At 39.2% G+C, this 26,600-nt stretch overlaps 1 protein-coding gene and 1 non-coding gene across 2 annotated transcripts; one reads left to right on the forward strand and one right to left on the reverse strand.

The window, feature by feature from the left end:
• Nucleotides 1–493: 493 nt before the first annotated feature.
• Nucleotides 494–19,473, reverse strand: RAB11A (RAB11A, member RAS oncogene family). Its single transcript, XM_023655053.2, has 5 exons — nucleotides 19,042–19,473; nucleotides 12,271–12,466; nucleotides 11,838–12,031; nucleotides 10,578–10,658; nucleotides 494–2,262 (listed from the first exon to the last, which is right to left on the reverse strand). Exons 1-5 carry the CDS (start codon nucleotides 19,079–19,081, stop codon nucleotides 2,123–2,125), a joined length of 651 nt encoding a protein of 216 aa, XP_023510821.1. The 5' UTR covers nucleotides 19,082–19,473; the 3' UTR covers nucleotides 494–2,122.
• Nucleotides 19,474–19,531: 58 nt separating this feature from the next.
• On the forward strand, nucleotides 19,532–19,603 carry TRNAQ-CUG (transfer RNA glutamine (anticodon CUG)). The gene has a single exon. It is a non-coding gene; the product is annotated as a tRNA-Gln (tRNA).
• Nucleotides 19,604–26,600: the final 6,997 nt, after the last annotated feature.

Genomic DNA, 26,600 nt, shown 5'->3' on the forward strand with positions numbered 1-26,600 from the left:
TAATTATTTCTTACTTGAAACAGTTTGTCTCCAGATAGTATTCAGAATGAAGACACTTGTTGAAAGGCAATCAAAGCCATTTTCTACTGCTTAAGGTTTTTTGGAATTCTCCTAAGATCCAACCATGCCGAAAATTCAAAGTTAATTTACTTATTTTCAGTTCACTACCTAGTTTCTCCGTCTCTTAAATAATTTTGTAAGAAGTTTACTACCAATTTTGAGTAAAATAAATAGTGATGGGGCCTCTTCCTGGGTCTGGTGACACTGTTATGTATGAAAATACAGAGATTACTTCCCTAATGTTTTCGGTAATAGTTTTCCTAAGAAAAGCATAATTGAACTACATGTCTGAAATCAAAGCTCATCACACAATGATGCTTCCAATTCAATGTTTACTCTGTAATGCAAGGACCTATGCTCTTACTCATCAGAACTGAATATTCCATGGCTGCATCCGAAGCACTCAAACAAAAATGTAATCTGACAACATAAAGAATAGTCCCCCTATAACTGTTTATTAGAATGTGAATATATTCCAAATCAATAACTAAAAAAAAAAAGAAATCAAGTTACAGAGCATGCATAAAATACAAAGTAGCGATTTACAAATAGATAATAGTATTTTCATAACCAACACTAAAATAATAAAATGGCTACAGAAGAAAACCAAAATGATTGACCACAGCAATGCCTTCCGTGCGCCCCACACGTCATGAGCACCGCAAAAGACAGAAGATTAACTATGAAACATAGTAATCTACGCAAACTCACACACATATATATTTTGGGGATATTCCACCATCCTGAATAGTATTCACTTCAGTTGAAACGACTTTCAGAACACTGCAGAGTAAGTGCTTAATATTATCCACAATAAAGTAAAACTAAACATTAGTGTGCACATTTCTGAATGAGAAACTAGTTGCTCCATTGATTTCAATAATGTAGTGGAAGAAAACTATTTCAGGTTTGTATAATGCCTAAATGCATTCTATTTAAACTCAAGGTACTATTTTATCCTACCTACTAAAAGAATACATGCCTTTAAGTGGTACCACTTAAGCAGAAACTAACCTCTCACTGTATTCTTTAGACATACTTGAAACCAGATATTTAACTGGACTATATTCCATAACATACTGCAAAAATCAAAAATCAGCATTGTTAAGATAATTATCCATGCCTGCTGGTGGAAATAGTGACAAAACTAGGTTGCATTTCATTTACTGGGAAGTTTTAAGACAAAATTAATACTTTACAATTTGATACTAAGACCATTAAACCAGTTATTGCCTGAGCAATAAATTGCCGCATAATCTACTGCTGGGAAATTAGATAAATTAAATGACTTGGGCTGCCTGATCATCGCAACAGAGGCACCTCAGATGGAATTCCACCAGTCTCCCAGGTTCCCAGCCTGCCAGGCAGCGTTGTTTACCATATGGTCCCATTACCATAATGCTACTGAAACCGTAAGTCTTTCACGCTTAAGATAATTCTTGTCCAGAAAAAAGTGTCCCCCTCTCTAATCAACTTTGATGCTTACAAAAATTAAAAACCAAAATTTACTAAACTATATAACCCTATTAAGGCATTTTAGAAATTGACTTCCAGAATAATGGAAAGTTTTCAAGTTCTCAAAATCCTGCTATGTTTATAGGGCAATTCCTCAATTTGTGGAAATATATACTGCACTGAGAGAAGAGTGTATGAATTATAAGCTGCTCATTATAAGCTGCTCTGTGGCAAAATGATAGCTTATTTCTTAAGTCTTCTTAGTTTGATTTGATCAAGACGAATAGGTCTGAGCTTCAAGTGATCAAGTTCTATTATGTCCTACAATGACAGGCTTCCATGATGAAAAGTAAACAATAACTGAGGAATCCAAACATTCAGTTTATTAAACTAAGGCTAGTGAAGCCATAGCATGAAAAAAAGCTGCAGTCATTCGGGACAAGTGGATGATTTTATAAAGCTAAAATCAAGACTTAAGACATGGAAAAATTCATAATTATGAGGAAGTAATAAAACACAAAAGTGACCACAAGAATTACAAATATATTTAAATCTCAGACCTGGGAAATGGACTATACACAGCCTTCTAGGGGAGAAGAGAAACACCTTATATGTTCTGACAGCACTGCACCTTTGGCTTGTTTTCAGTGGTTGGTGGAACATGAATAGGAACCACATTGTTGCTTGGAGACATGTCATTTTCACGTCTGTCTGACATTTGCTTCTGGGAAACAATGCGGTATATCTCTGAGTGAAAAAAAGAAACAGCAACACTCAGTGTGAACAGATCCATCAGTAGTGGCTATAAAAGATGCACAGAGGTAGAAGGTACATTTGCAGCAAAGACTGCAAATAAAATGAACAGAGAATGCATAAATTTAAAGTTTTATTTTCAAACAGCTACTGATTAGCATCAACTCAATATTTTAACAATTTCCCTTAGGGTAAGAAGAGAAACAAAGGTTTTCCATTTCAGAGAGAAAGGTTTACCAGTCAGTTAAATAAATCTTGGTCTAAAGAGATGACACAGTTTATGGGCTTAGATCTAAATTAAACCATGAGAATATTTTCAGTCTACTCTTGCCAAAAGAAGCTACATACATTGACACTGTACCACAGAAAAATAAAAATGAATTTGTACTATCAGACATATTAGGTATTTTTCTTGGCTGTGTAGGGAAGAGCATAACTTTGTAACATGCCAAACTCTCAAAGGACTCTTGGAAGGGGAGGGAAAGATAATGTTTTTCAGTACCTTCTGAACTAAAGTTAAACTGTAATTAAATAATTATTAAAAACAGGCAAATTAAGATTTTATATGACACTTATCAAAACTAACTGTTTAGTGCCTACCTCTTCCACTAAATGCTAAACTACATAAGGACCAAAACTGTGTCTACTTTATTCACAGCGCTATCTGCAGCACGTAGCATATACTAGGGGTTTGATAAGTAATTGCATGAATAAATGTTATTAAATTCCTCTACAGCAAGTATCTTTATTTAACACATTTTATTTGGTCTTATATTGCATTGCCTAAGTGTAGTTCTCTCTGACTAGATTACAGAGAATGGATATCTTTGTTTTCCAGTGCTCCCTCCAAAAAAAAAAAGGAAAACCCTCAAAAGGTAAAGGAATTCTAAAAATGGGACTAAGTGACATGATATGCCTCCCATTATGATGTACTATGAAGAACACAATGTATTCCTATGAAGGACATCTATGTATTCCTACCAAAAATGTTGAAAATGAACTTATCACGAGGAAACAATTAGAGGAATCCAGATTGAGGGATATTCTACAAGACAACTTGTTGAGACTCTTCAAAAAATTATCATAAAATACATTTAAAAGATGGGGATAAATGTTCCAGATCTGTGCTGTCCAATACAGTAACCACCTATTTAAGTCAAACAAAATTTAAAATCCAATTCTTTAGTCCGCTAGCCATATTTTAAGGGCTTATTAACAACCTGTGGCCAGTGGCCACTCTATTTGATATTCCAGATATAAAACAATTTCCTCAAAGCAATGTGTGATTCTTGATCGGATCCTAGACCTAAAAGGTAATAACCAAGTCTATAAAGGACATTTGACTACACTTGGAGAAATCTGACTGTGAACTGCACATTAGATAAAACTGTATAAACATAAATTTCTTGGATATGATATACGGTATACAGATAATGCAGGAGAATACCCTCTTCTTAGGAGATAAAATGCTCAAATATCTAGCAGTAAAGTGCCACAATGTCTACAATTTATTTTCCAAAGATTGAACAAAGGGGAAGGAAGTATATACACATGTAGAAATAAACTAAATGTGGCCAATTGATGATTCTAGATGAAGGGTATGTGGATGTTCACGGTATTATTTTTGCAATACTTGAAATTTTTAAAAATATCAAATTATGGGGTAGGGGCCAGCCTGGTGGCTCAGCAGTTAAGTGCGCACGTTCTGCTTTGGCGGCCCGGGGTTTGCCGGTTTGGATGCCGGGTACAGACATGGCACCGCATGGCACGCCATGCTGTGGCAGGCGTCCCACATATAAAGTAGAGGAAGATGGGCACAGATGTTAGCTCAGGGCCAGCATTCCTCAGAAAAAAGAGGAGGATTGGCAGTAGTTAGCTGAGGGCTAATCTTCCTCAAAAAAAAAAAATTATGGGGTAAAAAAGAGAAAGGGGAACTCTATTTTCAAAACGCTCTAAAAACATATCGACCAACTGCAATGTATGGACATCATTTGGATTCCAACTTGAACTGTAAAAAAAAAGTTTGACACAGGAAATTTTAAAAGTTTTACTTTTCCTTTTTCTCCCCAAAGCCCCCCAGCACATAGTTGTATATTTTCAGTTGTGGGTCCTTCTAGTTGTGACATGTGGGATGCCACCTCAGCATGGCTTGATAAGCGGTGTCACGTCTGCGCCCAGGATCCAAATCGGTGAAACTCTGGGACGCAGAAGGGGAGCATGCGAACTTAACCACTAGGCCACGGGGCTGCCCCGATAGAGGAAATTTTAATATTGTTTGCATAACAGATGGTAATAAGGAATTACTGCCAATTTTTAAGTGGTTTTGTTCTTATGCGTTTAAATCCTACTCTTTTAGATATATATTATATTAGATATACATGTATATCTATTAGATCTACATATATATTTTATATATATGCTATATATTAGATATACATGTATGTATATCAGATATACATTAAGTCCTAATCTTTTAGATACACATTATGAAACGTTTACAAATTAAATGATATAATATCTGGGATTTGTTTCAAAGTGACGGGAGAGGGAACAGGTGAAGGAAAGACTGGCCGTAAACTGATGGTTGTTGATGTTACATGGGAGTTTATACTACCCTACTTTTGGTAAGTTGGAAACTTTCCATAACAAAATGTTAAAGAAATGTATTAACTGAATTAATGCATTTTCTCCAAATTAAAAACTAATTTCCCTGAAGCTGAACAGCAGCAAGCTGTAGTCAACCGAATATGTAAACTAACAAAAATGCTGACAGCTAGTATATCTTTCTTACAGTTTTTGGGGGCGAGGGGGATGTGCTAAGATTCATGTTTGATGGGGCCGGCCCGGTGGCGCAGCGGTTAAGTGTGCATGTTCCGCTCCGGCGGCCCAGGGTTCCCCAGCTGGGATCCCAAGTGCGGACATGGCACCGCTTGGCAAGCCATGCTGTGGTAGGCGTCCCACATGTAAAGTAGAGGAAGATGGGCACAGATGTTAGCTCAGGGCCAGTCTTCCTCAGCAAAAAGAGGAGGATTAGCAGCAGTTAGCTCAGGGCTAATCTTCCTCAAAAAAAAGAAAAATTCATGTTTGAGAAGGCTGACAGTGGTTCAAAGCTGAAGAAGCATCAAGGGGAAAAATTAGATTACAATAAAGAAAAGCTACTGACTAGAATAAAAAAAAACACAGGATATGAGTCTTCATTTAGATTCTTTTCATTGAAAAGGGATGAGACCAGAGTGGGAGGGTCAAGGGTAAAGGGAAAGACAGTCATTCAACCAGGCTAGTGGCTAAGGAATAAAGATAATCATCAATTTACTGTAAAACTATACCATTCATTCTTTTTTATATTTTCTCTCTAATCTCAAACTGGATGGCTTTTCTTTTTCAAGTACAAATGATTAAACGTGACTGATCCTCCACAAATTTTAAATTCTTTACAAGTTGTTTTTAAGATTAAGTTAGAGGAACCAAACAAAAAATATTTTGAAGGTTTTGTGAAAAGCAAATACTAGAAGAGGGGAAAAGGGAGAGTACTCAGAGAACATAAAAAGGTAAATAATTAAAGAGATCCCATTACAAGGCGAGAAATTTGAGCAGTGTAGTATAACTGTCTCCAAGAACTGTATACTGTTTTACAGAAATGGATTATGGCTACATTCGCTCCAGTCACCAAAAAGATGTCTGCTAATAAAAATGCCAAGAAGGCAATAAAGAAAAAGGAAAGCGTTGATGAGAAAATTAGGAGAAAATTTTTCTTTCAGGTAGAATGGGCACTAAGAGGCCACACAAGTAATTTACTTAACATCTCTTGTGGCGGGGTGTTATCGCTTAAAAAAAAACCACAAAAACTTTGATAAGAAAATAGGAAGCAGGTGCTTTCTAGCCGGTATCTGAGAGGTTATTTGGGGGGGAGGGAGCAGGACTAGTAACTTGCTGAAGTGGATGCAAATGTTTCCCTCTTTCAAGGGCATGTTCTCCTTTCGAGCCCAGTGTATGTGGTACACTAATCCCTGTGCTGCAGTTCCTTTTCAAGATGTCCAAAAAATAGGCAAGGTTAAAAAGAAAAGCAATTCTGCCTTCTCATTCTTATATCAGGATCTCTTGTAGAAGGTAATAAGATAAAACATTAACATAAAATAGCTTTAACCAGGTAAAGTTAAATAAAAAAGAGAGATGCCGATTTCTACTCTAACGGAAGCATGGATCAATTTGCAAAGTAAATTCTAAGGAAATCAAATGCAACTACTCCAAACTGGGAAGAAAAACAGCTGAAGCTCTTCAGTCCCTCCAAAATCAAGAGAACAGCAGAGACCCGAGTTACTCCACTACAGCCTAGGTCAGAATTCGTTAGGTCTTCTTCAAACCCACTGCTCACCATGAAAGTTCCTCAAAGGTCAAGAAATGCTCCGATTTGATATACTGGCATGTATTTAAAAGGTTGCCACATGCAAAGAACAAAGCTACTACACCTAATTAAAAGATTCTTACTATTCTAATAAACTTAATGCCTGAAAACCCTAGCCCCACTTTTAACAGTCAATATGCTAAGTGAATTAAAATTCTTTCAACCACAGAATTAAGAATTTAGTCTTCATATTAAAAAGATGGCTAGACTTATTAATTACATGGAGAAACCTGGCAGATATCACCTTAAACCAAGTGATCAAAGTTAACATCACCAGTAATGAATAAGACAAACCACTATCACAAGCCTCACGATATGATGCACTGAGAACATTTTGTGGTGTTCCTGCTGAGCGTGCATAACATGAATTCAATCATGAAGAACCACCAGAAAACCCAAATGCAGGGACACGGCAAAATAACTGACCTGTACCCTTCAAAAAAGGTCAATAAACAAAAGAAAGACGAGGAACTGTTCCAGATTAGAGGAGACTAAAGAGATAAAACAGCTGAATGCAGTAAAGTGACTGGATCCCAGACTTTCTTTTGCTAATAAGGACCTAATTGGAACAACTGACAAAATTTGAGTAAGGTCAGTAGCTAAACACTGATGTGGCAGTATTATCTAACACCCTGATTTTGATAATTGTACTATGCTTATGAAAGAGAAATATCCTTATTTTTAGGAGAAACACAGAGAAAGTACTCAGGTATAAGGGGTAACATGTCTGTCACTCTCAAATTGTGCAGAAAAAAAGTATGTACACATTTAGAGGGAGGAAGAAAAAAAGCAGATGTGGTAAAATATCAACATTTGAAGGACGTGCAAATTCTTTGTACTATTATTGCAACCTTTCTTTAAGCCTGAAATTAGCAAAATTAAAAGAAAAAAATAATAAAGTATGGAAAGTATGGATTAAAAACATCCCTTAATAAACTTGAGGATCAAAGAAAACAAAGCTGCACTGAAATGCAGAAGGTGGGCCATCTATCAGGCTCACTGAATGTGCCAGCTAACTACCTCTACAAATACCATCAGCAAAATTATGTCATAGTTACTGTTAAATTCACGGGTGTCAAGAATGCCATGGGTCTATTCTAAAACAAGGAAGACAATTAACTTGGGAGCAATAATGTAGATACATTTTCCAATATATAATTTTGCATCTTAAAAATTAAAAAGTTATTTTTTCCTTCCAGTAACATCAAAAGACAGTGTAAATGCTCCCTTAATACTGTTAACATTTAAGGTAAAATTAAGCCTAATGTGATCACTATTCTCTTTCCTGTTTTTTCTGTGCATAAATAGTCCCACTGGTATATAGAAGAAAAGTTCATAACAAACATCCTAACACTTGCAAAAGAACACAGCTGTCTGCTGCCATATGCAGTGATCGCTGATCCCACAGATCAACACTGAGATTTACGCAGGAAGCTGAGGAAATAGTGAATATAGAGAGGAAAAGTTGTAGTAAATTAAGCTAAAGTCTTCTTTGCTTTCAAGCAACATTAATCAAGCAGTAACAAAAGTTTAATCTAGAATGAATTTTAAGAAAAATAGCCAGATGTTCTTCATCTTTAAGGACAAAACAGCTCAATGCCAAGTATATATCACTGCTTATTGATTAATTTATAGAGTGGATCATAAGTTCAATGTCACAAAATGATACATAGAATAGTTAACTGCAGATAGAAGAGAAGACTTGGCCTCATCTTCACTTAATATCACAATAAATGGGCTAGAAATTGAGAGCCGAACAAATGGGCTAGAATTATAGCAGAGGAGATTTGACAGGACATAAAAAATATCCCAACAACAAGGATTGACTAAAAAGTTTTTTCAAGCGAGGTTTTCAGAGCCCTGAAGAGACTCACAGACCTTCAAGACGACTTGTCTCACTCATTTTAAGACACTATGAATCTGAGGACCAGGGAGGTTCAGGGACTTCAGTTACACAGGGAGTGGAAGCAACGCGATAGAAAATAAAAGAACTACAACTCCTGGGTCTAAATTGTGTACTCTACATGTTGACTCAATAGAATCCACACAAGTGGTTATAAAGAAGAAAAAGAGGATTTGCAGACATCCTGCATATTTTATCAAATATGCAGGAAAGAATCTGCAATGAACTCGACACAGAGTAGACCCTAAAGGAAGCTAAGTTCCAAAGACCATTTATCCAACCCTAGCACCAGGTTTTTAGTCCCTATTTTTCTGAGAACAGAAAAGAATTCTAATAAAATAGGCATGAGAATCACTAATATTTAGTTTATTTTTAATGCGTCATTATTTTTTCATGCATCAACTATTTAGTTACTAACTTATCAAATGTTCCCTATGTACCAGGGATAGCTAAGCATTTTACATGTATGAACTCTTGTACTCATTTTCGAATCAGGAGTAGATGTCTAGTGACAGACAGTTCTTTTTTATGGGTTATAGAGACAAGAACCTTTAAGCCACAACTTAACAGTGAAGTCCTATCACAAGGTATTTATAAATACAAGCCCTCTCTCAAAAAGAAAAGAACTCCCCAAAACATATTTAAAATTTTACAGACAAAGAAATTAAGGCCTGGAAAAGTTAAGTAACTTGCCTAAGATCATAGCGCTAACAACAATAGTGGAAGAGCCAGGACTAGAACCCAAGTCAGCCTTCTAAGTCCATGATCTTAAATCCTAGGCTTTATTCCCCACATTTTTACAGTAAAATAAGATAGCATTTAAAAGTTAAAATCTGTTCGCCTCTAATTCAAGTACTGCATACAAAGAATAAATTAAAATCTTTTTATATTATAATTGGCAACTAATTTAACCATTTCTCCATATAGACTTTTTAGAACACCACATAAGACTCTATTTTGTATTAAGACTATACTCTAAATCATGAGTTATTAAAAGTAATGTACAATTTTAAAGTACTTAAAAACACAGTGAAGTACTTATTAGAGGGTTAAGATTAAATTTACTGATAAATTCATCATTCTAAGAAAGTCAGGGTAAATATGAGTCTTCTTATCCCTGAGGTTGACCTTGTCTGCACATCCACATTCCAAAACAGCATGAACTTTGTTCCTTTCCCATTACTTATTTAAACTTTTCTATATGTAATCACTGGATGATTTTCTCCACAGGTGACACCTTGCTTCTTCTACAATATATCATGTGAGGATTTTACTTTGTGTTTCTTCATTTAAATTTTTAAGAACTGGAGGCTGGCCCTGTGGCTGAGTGGTTAAGTTCGCGCACTCCGCTTCGGCAGCCCAGGGTTTCACCTGTTCGGATCCCGGGCGCGGACATAGCACCGCTCATCAGGTCATGCTGAAGTGGCGTCCCACATGCCACAACTAGAAGGACCCACAACTAAAATATACAACTGTGTACTGGAGGGATTAGGGGAGAAAAAGTGGGGCAGGGGGAGAAGATTGGCAACAGTTCTTAGCTCAGGTGCCAATCTTTATAAACATTTTTAAGAATGTATTTTTCCCCAGCTGTTTCATTAACCATCAGAACCAAGAATGCCTTCTTTACTGAATTTCAAAAAGGCATTTATATCTTTCCATAGTCAGGATTTAAAAATTTATCTTATGAAAATACATTTAAGCAGTACTTTGTGCTTGTGACCATAAAGTATGGAATATGTGGACTTACATAATAATAGAAATGAACAAATTATTTTCAAAGTATTTTTCCCACTATAAACCAGATGAATTAGCATGATTAAAGCTCAGCAAGCAAAGGTTGTAACTAATTTTGTCCTGTAAACAGCTCTTGCTATATAGTAGCTCTCAAATTATAGTCATTCTCAGATAGAGTGACATATAGTTTAGCTTCCTGATTAATCTGTTTAAATTATCTTTCTAAAACTTCCAATTCCCACTGGTATAATCTGAAAATCTAAGTCTTACCTGTCAGAATTGTCTGAAAAGCAGCTTCTACATTTGTGGAGTCTAGAGCAGATGTCTCAATGAATGACAAACCATTCTTTTCTGTGGGGAGACACAAAAACCTCAGTCTCATCAAATTTTAATACAAGGGATGTGATACGCTCAAGCCTTCAAAAGGAAAACCAGGGGCGGGCCCCATGGCCTAGTGGTTAAGTTTGCATGCTCCACTTCGGCGACCAGGGTTCGGTTCCCAGGCATGGACCTACACTACTAGGCAGCCATGCTGTGGTGGCCAACCAAACACAAAATAGAAAAGACTGGCACAGATGTTAGCTCAGGGCCAATCTTTCTCAGCCAAAAAAACAAAAAGAAAAACAAAAAACCTTTCTAAAACTTAAGACCTCCCCCAACTTCTTGGGCAGTTAGGGCACCTTTTTACATACACTCCAATAAGTTAAAAATAACAGTGAGAAATTTTTATTGGCTTCTTAATTAAAATAAATGTGTTACATCTAAATACTACCACTAGCAACAAAAGACACTACTCAAAATGTAGTAAATTTATCAAATAGCCAGCTATTTCCACCCCTTACTGTCCTTCTCCCCATCAACCACATAGCTAAGGCATGAATATGGATAGGTCTATGTGATTCACCTAAAATTCTGTTAACTATATTATTTAAAATAAAGCTTCATCCCTGGGAAACTAAAGAACAGTGATAGAAAACTTTATTCACAGCATAATCAGTAATGGAAGGTCACAACTTTCACTGCCCAAGAATGTACGATGGGCCTTCCGGTAGGCCAGCCCTACCAGACACGTGCAAGAGAGAGGCGACCTTCTATAAAGCCAGAAAAGTTACGAGCCCTAAGCAGCTACAACTCTACTGGACCTGCACGCTCCCTGGGCCACTATTTTTCAGATCCACGTAGAACAGCCTCGGTAAAAGACAGAGACATAATGAGAAAAGAGACAGGGAGCACAGAATAAACTGATAGATTTCTCTACCACTTTCCGGGAGAGAAAAAACCAACAGTACTTATATTCAATTTTTGGCAGCAAAAATTCAAAATACTACAGTGTTTTAATGACTCAAAGTTAAGCAAAAGAGCCATACAGTCATCACACACTTTCAGAACAATAATCCTTGCTGAGCATTCATATTTACCTTTCCGAAACTACTGTAACCAATTACCCTCCTTGGAAAGGTTATCAAAACTGTAAGCTATAACACTAAGAAATACAGAATCACTGTATATCAAAGAATTTATATCACTAACCTGCAAAAGCTCTTGCTTCATCTGTAGGAACTGCCCTGAGATGACGCAAATCACTCTTATTGCCCACAAGCATGATAACAATGTTACTATCAGCATGATCTCTGAGTTCTTTCAGCCATCGCTCTACATTTTCATATGTGAGATGTTTAGCAATGTCATAAACCAATAAGGCACCTACAGCTCCACGATAGTAACTGAAAACAGAAAAAAGTAACCATTAGAAAACAAACACAAGATAGAAGGGGACACCAGGAAGAACTAAATATATGGATTATATATTTTTTAAAACACACTTACAAATAAATTTCAAAATCCTATAATCATGGAATTCTTAAAAGGAAAGAAAAAAAACAGTACCTTTTCCAATACCAAAAGTTAGCTAATTCACTTGATGGCAAGCCTATTTCACAGAACTATAAACTACGAGACTTACGCTGATGTTATAGCTCGGTATCGCTCTTGCCCTGCTGTGTCCCATATCTGTGCCTTTATTGTTTTCCCATCAACCTGGATGCTTCTGGTTGCAAACTCTACTCCAATGGTGCTCTTGCTTTCGAGATTAAACTCATTTCGAGTAAATCGAGACAGGAGATTACTCTTTCCAACACCAGAATCTCCAATAAGGACAACTGAAAAGACAAAGAACTTAATGTCATATGAATGAGGCAAACACATTCAGAATACCACCACGGTTTAAAGCAAGAAAGACAGGGCATCTGATGTTTAAAAAGGGACTGGGGTGGGGAGGAGCTGAGTAGCTCATGTTCTTGACCTGTTACCAATCGATAAAACCAATGTATTCTTTTAACCTGTTTCTACCTGCATAATGACTACCACACATCATCTGCTTAACACAGATATAGTATCCTGTCTTACACATGCAATTTTAATCATGGGTCTACTAGGCACTGATGATAGGCTAATGCATTAATTAACCATCAATGCTGTACCAGCTTTACTACCTTAGAAGGTAATAACTTGAAAGATAAATCCTAAACCAAACGAACAATTTGTGATATTAAAATGTATCAGACATGAAAGCAATAAAGCATGTTGGCAGGTGATGGGAAGGGAAAGAATATGTTCTACTTAGTTTCATCAAAGACTGGGTGTGACCTCAGGACTCATACCTAGCAAAATGAAACACATTTAACACATGAGGCAACGGGTTTATAAACTTTGTCACCCAGGTCACAGAAACTACAATGACTCCTCAATAGTGGAATTTATCAGACTGGCAGGAAGCTAGAGACCTCTCCAAAAACAAACACCCCACTAAGTTTAACAGGGGACCTAGAAGCTGACTAATAATCCTGACTGACTTTGAGTCAAGGCCAGAGAGAGGTGGGCATACACTTACACTTCACGAATTTTTTTAAAACAGGTTTTGATTAGATGAATTTATTTCTTCTGGCTACTATAGGAGGCAGTTTATTTACTAACTAAATACATGGGGATTTTTTTCACTCAAGGTGATACTGCACTTAAGAATTTCAAAAACAATGAGGAAATAAGCAGTTAACTTGTTTTAAAGCATTTCTATCTGAATTTAAAGGACAAAATGAGTTCACAGGTTTACAGAATCTGAGCTTGACAACATTTTTTTCTTTGTAAAAATTTTTATTGGTATTTCAGAACATATTATGCTTATTTCTACTGTTGACTACTAATGCTTCTTCTTACTAGCTAACTGATTTAGACACCAGAACTTGAAAATCAAAAACGCAAGAATAACACCAAGGAAGAAGACCATGCCTTACTCACGAGACTGGAAATTGGGGTGGGGGTGGAGAGGGAGGTGAAAACTGCACTCTGGTCAGAGGGCAAAAAAGTCCATTCTGCATTCTTTCCTTGCCACAAGACTAGATATAAGCTGGCCTCTGGACAGTCTTGGAGGGAGTACACTATCAAACACATATCTTTCCGGCTTCCTCTATTAGCTGTTTCAGCAAGAAATCATCCAGGCCGCAGAGACTCCACACTGCACAACAAGTAGTTATTTCTAGCTACACAGTCAGTTAGAGGTGTCACAGGTATTGTGGCAAACACAGGTATTACAGTAAATGCTTTAACCTGGACACTAGAGAAGATGTTAAGATCATGAAGGTAACATACAAACCCAACGCACTTCCGATTTTACAGGATGGTTGGTTGATATGTTAGTTTCCAAGGTCCACCACCCTGGATGTGAGGTCAAATCCCTGTTCCAGTAACAGAGTCTACCTGTTGCCTCTTAGTGCAAGAGGCCAGATGTTCTGCTGAGGAAATCTCCTTTGCATCAATTCTGGCCCCATACTGTCACTGAGGCATAAAAGCCTCACTTGAAGTGGGAATACGAAGGAAGGGAAAAACCAAAAAGTTCGACATTTCTAGTTCACAGGCACTCAGATATCAATCAGTAATTCATGAGCCAGTCACTGAGTTTAAAGCCAAAGAGCAAGACATCTAGAATGATGATGCCTTTGGAAAATTAAATAAATAACTCAGAGAATACTTTCTCCCTCCCACAAAAACTCCAGCACTTTCAAGTTTTGGTTTCCTCCCTCTGGACCTCCAGTTTTACTAATAACTATGTTCACTGTCTCCCCGTCCTCAAATCTTTATGCCGTCATAAAGATAGTTAGTGAGGGCATTTTTTCCCTCAACGTAACCAATTAACTTTAACATCATAAAAAATAGCACCCTTATCTGAAAATAGTTCAAGACTCATGAATGCTTTATACTATATAAAATAGTTATCTCAAATAGACATGGACAAGGTTGCCAGAATTAAGACTGGCAACTTGTTAAACGATTATATCTTAAAGGACAACAGAAGATATCGGCTCTTTAAGAACAGTGCTGCCAACATGATGCTGAGAAATGACACAATAAGGAAAGCTGCTTCTATTCAGTTACCAAATGAGAAACCAAACCAAGAAGGGTTACATTTATGCTCACTAAAAAAATCAACTAGAATGGACTAAATTACCTAAGCAAGAGAATTTATTGGCTATGAAATAAAAAACAAACCAAAAAACCAAAAGTTCATGGACTCAAACTTAACTTCCAATCAAAATAGCTTCTCTCATTAAAATGACAATATTTAACTGCTTTTTAAAAATGCAACAAACTATATAATCACATCATTCGGTTCAAGAAAGGCATTTGCAGCGACCTTCTCATGTTTTCCTAACTAGTATCTTAGGTTAAAAGTACTTTAAACGTTTTATAACTATAGCCCTCTATACAATACACATGCGTGTGTATAAATTAAATTACAGCATCTATATATGAAACATCTACAGCACTTCTAAAATAACCTGATATTTATTACCACTTGATAAACCTCAACTGCTGAATCTTATCATCTCTAAGACCTAATACTAAATTTGGTTCATTATATATTAAATATTAGGCTACTAAATGCCATAAAAACAGAATATACATATTAAGCATTATTTAATAAAAATTGCCACCTCTTCAATCACATTTAGTTTTTTACGCTCTCTTGCAAACTAATGTACTGGACTAAAATTTAATTCAACAAATCAATCATAGTAAATCAGACCTGAAAGTTATCACCTGAGGGAATAACTGATAATTTCCATACTGGTTTTTATAAATAAACTTGGAGATGTTTCTACTGTTTCAACTATATTCACTGTCCAATATCACCAAAACAGTCTTTAAAATAAAATGCATTCAATAAGGCTGAAGTCTAGTCAAGCTTCTCCAGATTCAGCAGAATCCGAGTTGCTCAATCAAAAGTTGTGAAAGACAAACTACCAAGATGTAAGACAGCAAAATTCCTGCAATTGTTCCCACTGACAACCAGCTGATAGTTAATTACTACTGATGTTCAATGAGATTGAAAAGAAAATGGTGTAGATTACATCTCCCGATATTTTCAGAAAATGTGACTTTGACTCGCGTCTACCACAATATTTGTAGATAGGAATTATAATTGATGCTTACTTCACTTATGTGTCCCACAGGGCCTTAACCACATTGTGTATAAATATTTATGGAATTAAAGTTTTTAAAATAAAATGTCAAGTTTTAAAAAATAAAATTAGGGGCCAGCCCCGTGGCCAAGTGGTTAAGTTTGTGCACTCCACTTTGGCGGCCCAGAGTTTCGCAGGTTCGGATCCTGGGTGCAGACATGGCACCACTCGTCACAGTGAGGTGGCATCCCACATGCCACAACTAGAAGGACCCACAACTAAAATACACAACTATGTACTGGGGGGATTTGAGAAAGAAAAAGCAGAAAGAAAAAAAATTTAAATTAAATTTAAAAAAGAAGATTGGCAACAGTTGTTAGCTCAGGTGCCAATCTTTAAAATAATGAATTAAATTAAATTAAATTAATTCCTCCCCATCAAAAGTTACTGTTGAGTTTAACTAAAGATTAACGTTCAAGAACAAATACGTAATTTAGAATAATTGTCCTGCTCTCCTCACATTACATTCCCATTTGGACCACTCCATCCTATACTAAGCAAAATATCCTTTCATTTTCAACTGGTTAGAGTTACAAACTACGTTCCAATTCCCTCAACTATCAAGTTTGCTGGGCAAGCCTTCTTCCGAGAAGAGAGCTGCAGCTCATCTCAGTGAATAAATCTCTGTAGCATTAAACCATTTTAAAATGAAGTTATTGTTGCTTCACTTTAAACTATGACAATTGTATAAATAAGAAAGTGGCTAAATAATCAGCATTGAAGTAAAAAAAAACAAGTGACTCATATCCTGTAAGAGCTTTTAAAAAAGTGGAAATCCTTCTCAGCAGAATTTTTTAAACACCCTATCTTAAACTGCAAAATGTACAACAAAATGAAACCATAACCCATGGAAATATAAAATCCTTTACAAGTTCCAAGTTTTAAGTTTCTTTACTAATACTTAAATGCTCTTACATGTATAAAGATTTAAGGTTAAAAAAACTGACAAGAACCACAGTAACCTCTTTCATATTACTAACATTTATTGAGTCCTCACAGAAGCTAAAATTTTACCACCAGTCTCATTTACCTCTCACAAGAGCCCTGAGACCTAGGTATTATCTCCCTTTTATAGATAGGGACCTGAGACTTTAAAAGTTAACCTTCCCAAGGTCACAAAGCAAATTTAAGACCTGAGTCAGGATTTGAATCCAGGCCTCTGTGTTTCCAAAGCCCTGTGCTCTCAATCATTGTCAGCAGGATGGTCTAATCCCAAAGTTAAATTAAAATTCCTTAAACCAATCCAGGATAATTAATATCCTTAGTGACAAAATAAATGGCTTCTATAACCAATATTCAAGTTCCAAACCAAACAGGAGAAATACTCTGATAGTCTATCTCATTCTTAATTACTTCAAAGGTAGCTAGCTGCCACCTGCCATTGTACCTTATTTAAAAAAACAAGTCTCCCTTTAATGACTAAACCCTAGTCTCCAGGGTCTCACTAAGTAATTTCACATGACCTCAGATGCCTTCAGCAAACTATGCAAAGTAATCCACGTTTCCTTTTTGTATCTGTAAAATGCATTAAGTACCCTCTCCTCTGTAAAGAACTTTTCACCATGGGAGGTGGGGGTGGATACTGAGGGTACTCACCCTGTCTATCAGACTATTCTAGCCAGGGGAGTATCATCAGCTAAGATGTGCAAAGTACTGGTAAAGCTAAAGAGATGTGTCCTGCTTCGTTTAGTCAATCATTCTTAGGACCCAATGGCAAAGTCAGAAACAATCACCATGCTCTACACTCTTTTTAAACTCCACCCCCCACTGTACAGCTTTAATAGCAATGGCTTCTTCCTCCCTGGTAATGATCTTTGTTCAGCACACTACTGATGGCTGCCCTCCTAATTCAGGAATAGAGAAAGAGCAGCACAGAGCGCATTCACTGAACAAAAAAAGCATTTACTGTACTCTTGACCTTCGTTGATTAAAAAAACTATTCGGATTCTTCCTGGACTAACCAACAAGCAATTCTTTCTATCCACCCCCCCCCCCCCCATCCTCCAATATGTTTTGTTCAAGGGCACTAAATGTTTCCCTATTTTATAATAAATATTTAATTTAAGCAAAGAGCACAAAACTCCCCCCACCCCCCCCCACCCCCCCCCGCCCTCCACCTTTTGGGAAAGGTATGTGGCCAACTAGGGCCCTTCCTTTCCTGTTCTAAAAACACCAAAAGGATGGATCCTCCCAGTGTTGCAGCAGGAAGCAACCAGTCCATAGTGATAAAGCAGGCTAGTATTTGTGCAGCGCACAACCTTTCCTGCTCAGGAACTGGGCCTTCAGGTCTGGCAAGGATAACAGCCACCACCCATCCGCAACCCCTTCTCGCGAGCAGAGTCAAGAGTTATCCGGGGCTGGCCGCCGCTGGGTGGGGAACCTAGGAGAAAAAAGGCTAGGTGGGAAGTCACATCAGTCGGTCGGGTCACTGCGACAAGTGCGCGCGTGGGTGACAGCCAATCCCTCTCGCCCTACCCCCTACCCTGGGGGTCGCACAGGAGACGTGGGAGAGTCTAAACTATGTGGGGAGGGAAGGTAGACGGGGAAGAACTACCAATCCCGGGGGCAGTGCGAGGAGGTTATTGGCCGGGAGCACGGCGGGGCGGATGGGGGTGGGGGCGGCCGGCCCGCTCGGATTTTAACCAGGGCCGAGCCCGGGGATGGAAGACGACGGCTAGCAGGGGCGTCGGGCCGAGGGGAGGGGCTGCGAGGACACGCAGAGGAGAAGCTCGCGGAGGGGAAAGGGGGCCAGATAAGAAAAAGACCTGTAGTGGGAGTCTGCGCCGAGGGAGAGGTGGGGAGCTGAGGAGCTGAGGGAAGGGCCTGTCAGGGGCTCGGGGAGGGGGTGGGTCAGGAAGGGTATACAGGGAGGGGCGCCAGACCCGAAAAGACAGACGGTGGGTGGGGCGGGCCCCTTGAAGGGGCCACGGAACCGGGGAAAGGAAGACGACGATCTGGGAGAAGGACCCTCCGTGAGGGGCCCTGAGGCTACAGAAGGCCTACGGGGAGGTCGCGAAGAGACCGGTGTATGGCGAGGAGCCCCTGTCCGAAGGGAGGAAAAGGGGCTGAGCTGGGAGACCCCAGGACAAACCCCAGAGACAGGCAGGGCTGAGGCAGGCCAATTTCAGGGCAGGGGTGGCCGGCACGCGGGTCCCCCGGGAGTGTCCCGGGCCCCCGATCGGGGACTCGGTGGAGAGCGGGCGAGCCCGTGGCCTCACCTTTGAAGAGGTAGTCGTACTCGTCGTCGCGGGTGCCCATGGCGCGGCCGAGGAGCGAAGGGGCGGGAGCAGCAGTGGTATCGGTGGGACCAGGGGGCGTCGCTGCAGGGGTAACCCGAGCGCCGAGCTCCAGCTGCCGGACCGGGTAAAGAACCCCTCCCTACCATACGCCACTTCCGGCAGGCCCCAGCCCCTTAGTGGAAGTACTTCCGGGGAGGCGGCGCCCCGCCCCTGAACCCAAAAAGGGCGGTGCGCGCGGCTGTCGTGTAGGGGTTCCAATTGTCACCCCCTCAAGGAGGCTCGTGGGGGAAACCAAGCCCTGGACTCCCGGCTGGCTGCACTCCCAGCGGCCTCTCTCATTCCTGGCGCCGCCTCGCCGGCAAGCGGGGCGCTGGGGAGCTCGTCAGCCCCGCCTGGTTGAGCTGTGTCTGTGGATGGGGGCGGGGGTGTCTAAGGATTAGAGAGCCGAAGGCGGCCGTCTGAGTGTGGCGGTTCCATGGTGTAATGGTTAGCACTCTGGACTCTGAATCCAGCGATCCGAGTTCAAATCTCGGTGGAACCTGCAGTGTTTGCTTTTGTTTTTTTCCCTGGCCACACTTTAAATACGTTTATTCATTTAGTGATTGTTGTCCAACTACGATATATATGGCCTTGGACTAAGTAGGGAGGGAATTTCACAAAGTATAATCTTTGCCTACGAAGACCTCACAAATTACCACGGTCAATTCCGTACTCTGTCACCTGGATGGCTCTTAAGGAGCCTCTTCATTTCGCCCTTTTTTAACCTGGGCCCTCTGCCTCAAACCTTAATTCAAAACTTCCATGAAACTTGATTCCTTTTGCTAGAATTTTCAGCCTCCAACTTTATTCAAGGGCAGACTCCTTTTCTCCGGAAATCACTCAAACTATCTCCGTATGTCATTCAGAGAACTTCACCCACCCTCCTCATCAAGATTCATCAAGAACTTCTTGAGCCCTATTTGTCATCCTCTAAGCTGAACCCCTTTACGTAATTATTTCATTTAACACACAGAGCAAAGGATGGCAATTTCTGTTTTAGCAGAACTGTGGATACTGAGACTGAAGTGATTTGCCAAAGATCATGCAGCAGGGCATCCTTGTATTTGAAGAGAGTTTTGTTATTCCGAAAAGCGTTTCCCATTTATTGTCACAGCCCCTACTACCTATATGCAAACCCTCAATGTAGTCTTTTGGGGAAGAGTGCCTGTAGTGAGCAGAATAATGGCTTCCCAAAGATATCCACTTCCCATCCCTGGGTACTGTGAATATGTTAGGTTGTGTGGCAAAGGGGAATCAAGGTTGCAGATGGAATTAAGGTTGCAAATCAACTGACTTTAAAGTAGAGAGATTATCCTGGATTCTCTTGGTGGGCCTAAGGTCACAAGCGTCCTTAAAGTGGAAAAGGGAGGCAGAGGAGGTCAGAGTGAAGTGATGTGAGAAGCCTTCAATCAGCGCTTGTGGCTTTGAAGATGGGGGAAGGGGGCCAAGAGCCTAGGAATGCAGAGGCTTCTAGAAGATGGAAAAGGCAAGGAAATGGATTCTTCCTGGGCCCCAGAAGAAACACAGCCCTGCTGACACCTTGATTTTAGTCCAGTGAAACCCATGTCAGACTTCTGATCTGCAGAACTATAAAATAATAAATTTGTGTTAAGTCACCAAGTTTGTGGTAATTTGTTATAGCAGCAGTAGAAAACTAATACAGTGCCATTTTCAGGGCTTTCTCAGTGTAAAGCAGTAGAAGTTTTATTTAAGGTCTAAATACTGCCTCGTGTAGGGGTGAACATTATCCACGTTGGGGGAGATGCACAATATTACTCAAGCAGCTGAATATTATGTGTACTACAGATTATTTGTAAGACACAGTCCCAGGACTACTCAGGTGGGTAGACAAGATGGGCCCAAGAAAAGGGGAATATCAATAACTATACATTGTGAAGGAGTAACTAATGAGAGTTCTGGTGATAAGTGCCGCTGTTCAGAAAGACTGAGATAATTATGAAGAACTCCCGGGAGGAGGAGGAACTAGCATTGACCCCTGAAGGAAGAAGCAAGGAAGGAAACTCTTTTTCGGAAGCGGAGGAAGTTAGAGGACAAGAAGATGTTGAGCAAGGCCTTAATGCCGGAAGAATAATTATAACTTTTTTCCTTAAGTCACTATTTCTCAGTGTGCATCCTGAGAAGGTCAGTAGTGTTCCTCAAAAGCAGGGTTGCATGGTCAAATAAATTGAGAAGAACTGCACACTGTCTCCCCCTCTTAGACGTTCCCCTGGCACACTGGCATGTTCAAGTCTAGATATTCCACTCTGAAGAAATCTTTTTTTAACTGTGTTGAACTCAGCATTTCCGAGGTTCACCGGAGCCCAGGACCCTTTTCCCAAGGAACACCTGTTAGCATCCCTCTGAACACTTAGGGGGAGCCATAAAAAATCTGTGGACAGAGAAGTGATTGAAGTAAACGGGTCTTAGGAAAAGTAACTTCGCTGGCTGTGGACTGCAGGACTAGGGTGAAGAAAGACTAGAGGTGGGGGTGTCAGAAGGCTACTGCAATTAACCAGGCACAGACTAATAGAAATGGGGCGTAGGAATGCGAACAGAGAAGAAAGACAAATCAAAGGCTGTTGTGGAAAAAATGGTGAATGGATTCCACGGACAAAGAAGAGAATTAGGGTTTCACTTTCTTTGGGGAGAAGGGGTAGTAATTGCTTGCTATATCTTTTTTTTAATCTTTCAACAAATATAGGTACTTAGTGTAAATTACTTAAATAATACAGAAATAGAGAGTAAATCCCAAAGTCTTCCTCCACTTCAATTCCTCTTCCAACCCTAGAGATAGCTGCCACATTTTCTGTTAATAAAATCACGTACTGTTTCTCATCTTGAAAAGTCTTTCCACATCAGTCCATACAGATTTAACTCATTTGCTGCATACTTTTCCTTAAGAAGGATGTACCATCATTTGTTCAACCATTCCCATTCTGTTACCCATGGATATGGCAGATACTGAGGGTCACTAAATTAAAACCTGTTCCAAAGCCATTTCTTCCTTGCCCACTTCCCCTTTAGAGGCTGGACAAGCCAGATAGTCATTTTCCCAGCTATTCTGCAATATTTTATATACTAGTAAAAATATACTAGTAATATATTTAATTTTTGCCCATCTGATTTGCCCAATAATTTCTACTTCTCTGATAACCAGTGAGTGTAAACATTTTCTCCTGTGTTTATTAGCCATTTATATTTCTTCTATGAATTTCCTGCCCATATCCCTGAGCATTTTCTTGTTGGGTTGTTTATCTTTTCTTGTTAATGTGGAGGATCTCTTTATATATTCTACCTTTTAGTCTTTTGCCTGTTAGATATAGCACAAATATTTTCTCTAAATAAGTCACTTGATTTTTAATTTTATTAATGATACTTTTTTCCATACAGAAGTTTTAAATTTTTATTTAATCAAATCTCTCTCAGTCATTTCTTCTGTGGCTTCTAGTATTCCATTTTGCATAAGAAGGCTTCTCCACACCAAGATTATTCAAAAATTTTCTTTTCTTTAAATATTTTTATAATTTTTTTCTCCATCTGGATTTTATTTATATTGAGAATGTTGTGAAGTAGGGGGTCTAAATTAATTCTTTCCAAATGGATAGCCAGTTATTTCAATATGTACTTGAATCGTCTGTCTTTTTCCCACTGATTTGAAAGGCCTAATTTTTTGTAAATGAATTTCACATTTATAAATGAGTCTGTTCTTGAATCTTTGCACCCTACCTCTGGCTACCACAGAGGAACACTGCTCAGATGTCCTTTGAAGAGAGGGCTTATTGTGAGAAACGTCGTTGACTGACAGTCTCCGGCTGCCACACCTCCGAGATCCGCTCCTGTGTTCACGCGGAAGCCACGCTCTCCCTGGACTGTCCCAGACAGCGACTGAGCACAGCGGAGGATCTAGAGCTGGGCCAGTTCTGTAGAGAGTGGGGCTCTTCTCGTGGGCAGTCGTGGCTCCAGAGCTCTCCATTGGCCTGACTGAGATTTTCTCAGAATCGCAATTACAGTCTGAGGCTCTTCCTACCCAATCCTTCTTCCTTCCCTCTCTCCTGCGTAGGTATTAGACCTGCATTGTGGTCTAAAGGCCCCACTTCTCCCTCTTGTCCATCACAGGCACTCCCCCCAAATGAATCTCTTACACTTCCAATTCACGGGGTATCTGCTTACAGAGGACCTGACCCTGTAAATGCGTTTATTCCTATGCCAATGTCACACTGCTTTACTTATTATAGCCTTGTAGTCTATTTTGATGTCTCCTACGTGGTATTAAATGAGTAAATATTGGTATAGTGCTTAGAATAGTGTCTCACATAGTAGGAACCATATGCATTTGATAAATAAAAATTAATATGGCAATTCCCTCTCACTATTTTTTCTTTCTAAACTTTGACTATTTTTAGGGACTCTCTTTTTCAGGTGAACCTTAGAGTAAACTTAAGTTCCAAAAAGATTCATATTACTAATCATTAAAAATACTTTTTTCAGAAGTGAAATATAGAATTTGGACAGAATGTACAGAAATATGAGATTCTGCCTATGAAGGTACAAAAAGAATCAGAGAGGTCTGAGGTTTAATATCTATTTGGGAAAATGATCAATAGAAAAATAGAAGTGAGGAGAAAAAGCAGAAAAAGAGCAAAAATGTTAACGTGAGTTTCAGGCATGGCTAATTTAAACAGTTAGTAGGAAAACCAAAACGAAATATCCAGCAAAGAGCCTGGAAATACAGATTTAGAATATCTTAGCCTCAGAATATGTGGAAGAAGCAAGATCTGGAATATATCCCATCCTCTAGAGCCTGGGAGGCAACGTTACATGGTTATTGAAAATAAAATGGAGACTGACAGGTCTGTGTTTAACTCCAGCTCAGCCACTCACTTACTGTATCTTAATAATTTACCTAATCCTGCTGAAGCTCAGCTCCTTATGTGCAAAATGGGGACAAATGTGAAGACTGAAATAATATATGTACAGCTCTTGGCACAGTGCCTGGCACATAGTAAATGTTCAGTTAATGCTTTGGGTCTCAATAGGGGTCAATTTTGCCCCCAGGGAATTTGATAATGTCTGGAGACCTTTTTAGTGTACAACTGGGAAGTGCTACTGGCGTCTAGTGGGTAGAAACCAAGGGTGCTACTAAACTTCCTATAATACGCAGGACAGCTCCCCCACAACAAAGAATTATCTGGCCCAAAAGATCAGTAGTGCCAAGGTTGAGAACCATGAGTTAATAGTAAGGATTAGCCAGAGGGCAGGCTAGGGCTTATGATGGGAAAAGGGTAGGATGCCCATGAACATCATCTCTCCATCCTAGCTCATTTTTGAAAGGCTGAACATACTCCCCAGGCTTCAGGAAGAATGCCCAGGACAGACATACCTCCCCGCTTCAGTATCCCATAAAGCAGAGCTTGGGTATCCACCAGCCCAACACAAACTACTTCCATATGTGTTCCTATTTGTTAAGTAAACAGACCTCAGGGTTCTATTTCTTGACCCAAAAGGATTTTTACAGTGTCATTCACTTTATAACTATTTGTTAACTCTACATATCAGTTTCATGCATTTTTTTGTAATGATATTAGGTTTATTTCACAATAAAAAGAATTTTTGGGGAGAGAAAAGTAAACAGACCTTATGAAGTGGTGAAATTTGTTTTCTGTGCTTTTTATCTTTTCTACTGAGTATATTGTAAGGTAACAAATTGTACACAAGATCAGGAAATTCTCAACTTTGGTTATCTGTTTATAGTCACTAGAGCACCAACTAGTTTTAAAGAAAGAAATGGTAAAAAAATATTTACTTGTATATAAATACATTTAAATTATAAATGTATGTTTACATATAAATAAAGTACATGTATATTATAAACAGCTTATTATTTATACCCAAATGCTATGTAGCTCAATATAGGGGTTTTTTTCCGTATCATGAAACCTGAATCAGAATAATTTTTTTTAAAGATTGGCACCTGAGCTAACATCTGTTGCCAATCTTCTCCTCCTCCTCCACCTCCTCTCCCCCTCGCCCGAAGCCCACAGTCCATAGTTGTATATTTTAGTTGTAAGTCCTTCTAGTTGTGCTATGTGCGATGCCACCCCAACATGGCCCGATGAGCAGTGCCGTGTCTGCACGCAGGATCCGAACTGGCGAAACCCTGGGCCACCGAAGCAGCACACGCGAACCCAACCACTCAGCCATGGGGCCAGCCCCAACTTCCAACTTTAATTATAACAGTTTACTCTTCACATGTTCTTAGCCTTCTAGATCTGGTACTCATAGATCACAAATCATATGGTATAGCCATCTTTCAAAAAGTAAAAGGAGGGGCCAGCCCAGTCGCACAGTGGTTAAGTGCACACATTCTGCTTTGGCGGCCAGGGTTTCACTGGTTCAGATCCTGGGCATGGACATGGCACCTCTCGTCAGGCCATGTTGAGGTGGCGTCTCCCATGCCACAACTAGAAGGACCCACAACTGAAAATACACAACTATGTGCTGGGAGGATTTGGGGAGAAAAAAGCGGGAAAAAAATTAAAAGGAAGGACACTATCAAGAGAGTGAAAAGATAACTCACAGAGTAGAGAAAATACTTACAAATCATATCTGATAAGCAATTAATATCCAGAATATATAAAGAATTCCTACAACGCAAGAATAACAAAGAAACAAACAATCCAATTCAAAAATGGGCAAAGGACTTGAATAGACATTTCTCCAAAGAAGGTATACAAATGGCAAATAATCACATGAAAAGATGCTCAACATCATTGGTTATTAGGGAAACACAAATCAAAACCACATGAAATATGACATTGCACTCATTAGGAAGACTATTATTAAAAAGCAAAATAGAAAATAACAAGTGTTGGAGAAGATAAGAAGAAATTAGAAACCTTATACGTTGCTGGCAAGGATGTTTAATGGTGTAGCTGCTATGTTAAACAGTTTGGTGGTTCTTTAAAAAGTTAAACATATAGGGACTGGCCCAGTGGCATAGTGGTTAAGTTTGCGCACTCTGCTTCAGTGGCCCAGGGTCTGTGGATTCAGATCCCAGGCGTGGACTTACACACCGCCCATCAAGCCATGCTTGTCAGTGTCCCACATCCAAAATAGAGAAAGACTGGCAACAGATGTTAGCCCAGAGCCAATCTTCCTCACCAAAAAAAAAAAGTTAAACATACAATTGCTATATGACACAGCAATTCTACTCCTAGGTATATACCCAAAAGAAGTGAAAGCAGGGCGTCAAACAGATACACATACACTAATATTCATAGCAGCATTATTCACAATAGACAAAAGGTGGCTACAACACAAGTTCCATCAACATGATACCAGCTCAATACAAGGTTGACATAGGGAAGCCACACTGTAGAAAAGAAACCGTATTGCAACTTTGAATGACCTCTGATTAACTAACGCAGACATGCTCTGTAGGTTTTAGGGCCCCTCCCAGCTGCTATAAGTTGATAACTTTGTTCTTTTGAGTTCCTTAG

The sequence above is a fragment of the Equus caballus genome, chromosome 1, assembly GCF_041296265.1.
Source record: "Equus caballus isolate H_3958 breed thoroughbred chromosome 1, TB-T2T, whole genome shotgun sequence".
Lineage (NCBI taxonomy): Eukaryota > Metazoa > Chordata > Mammalia > Perissodactyla > Equidae > Equus > Equus caballus.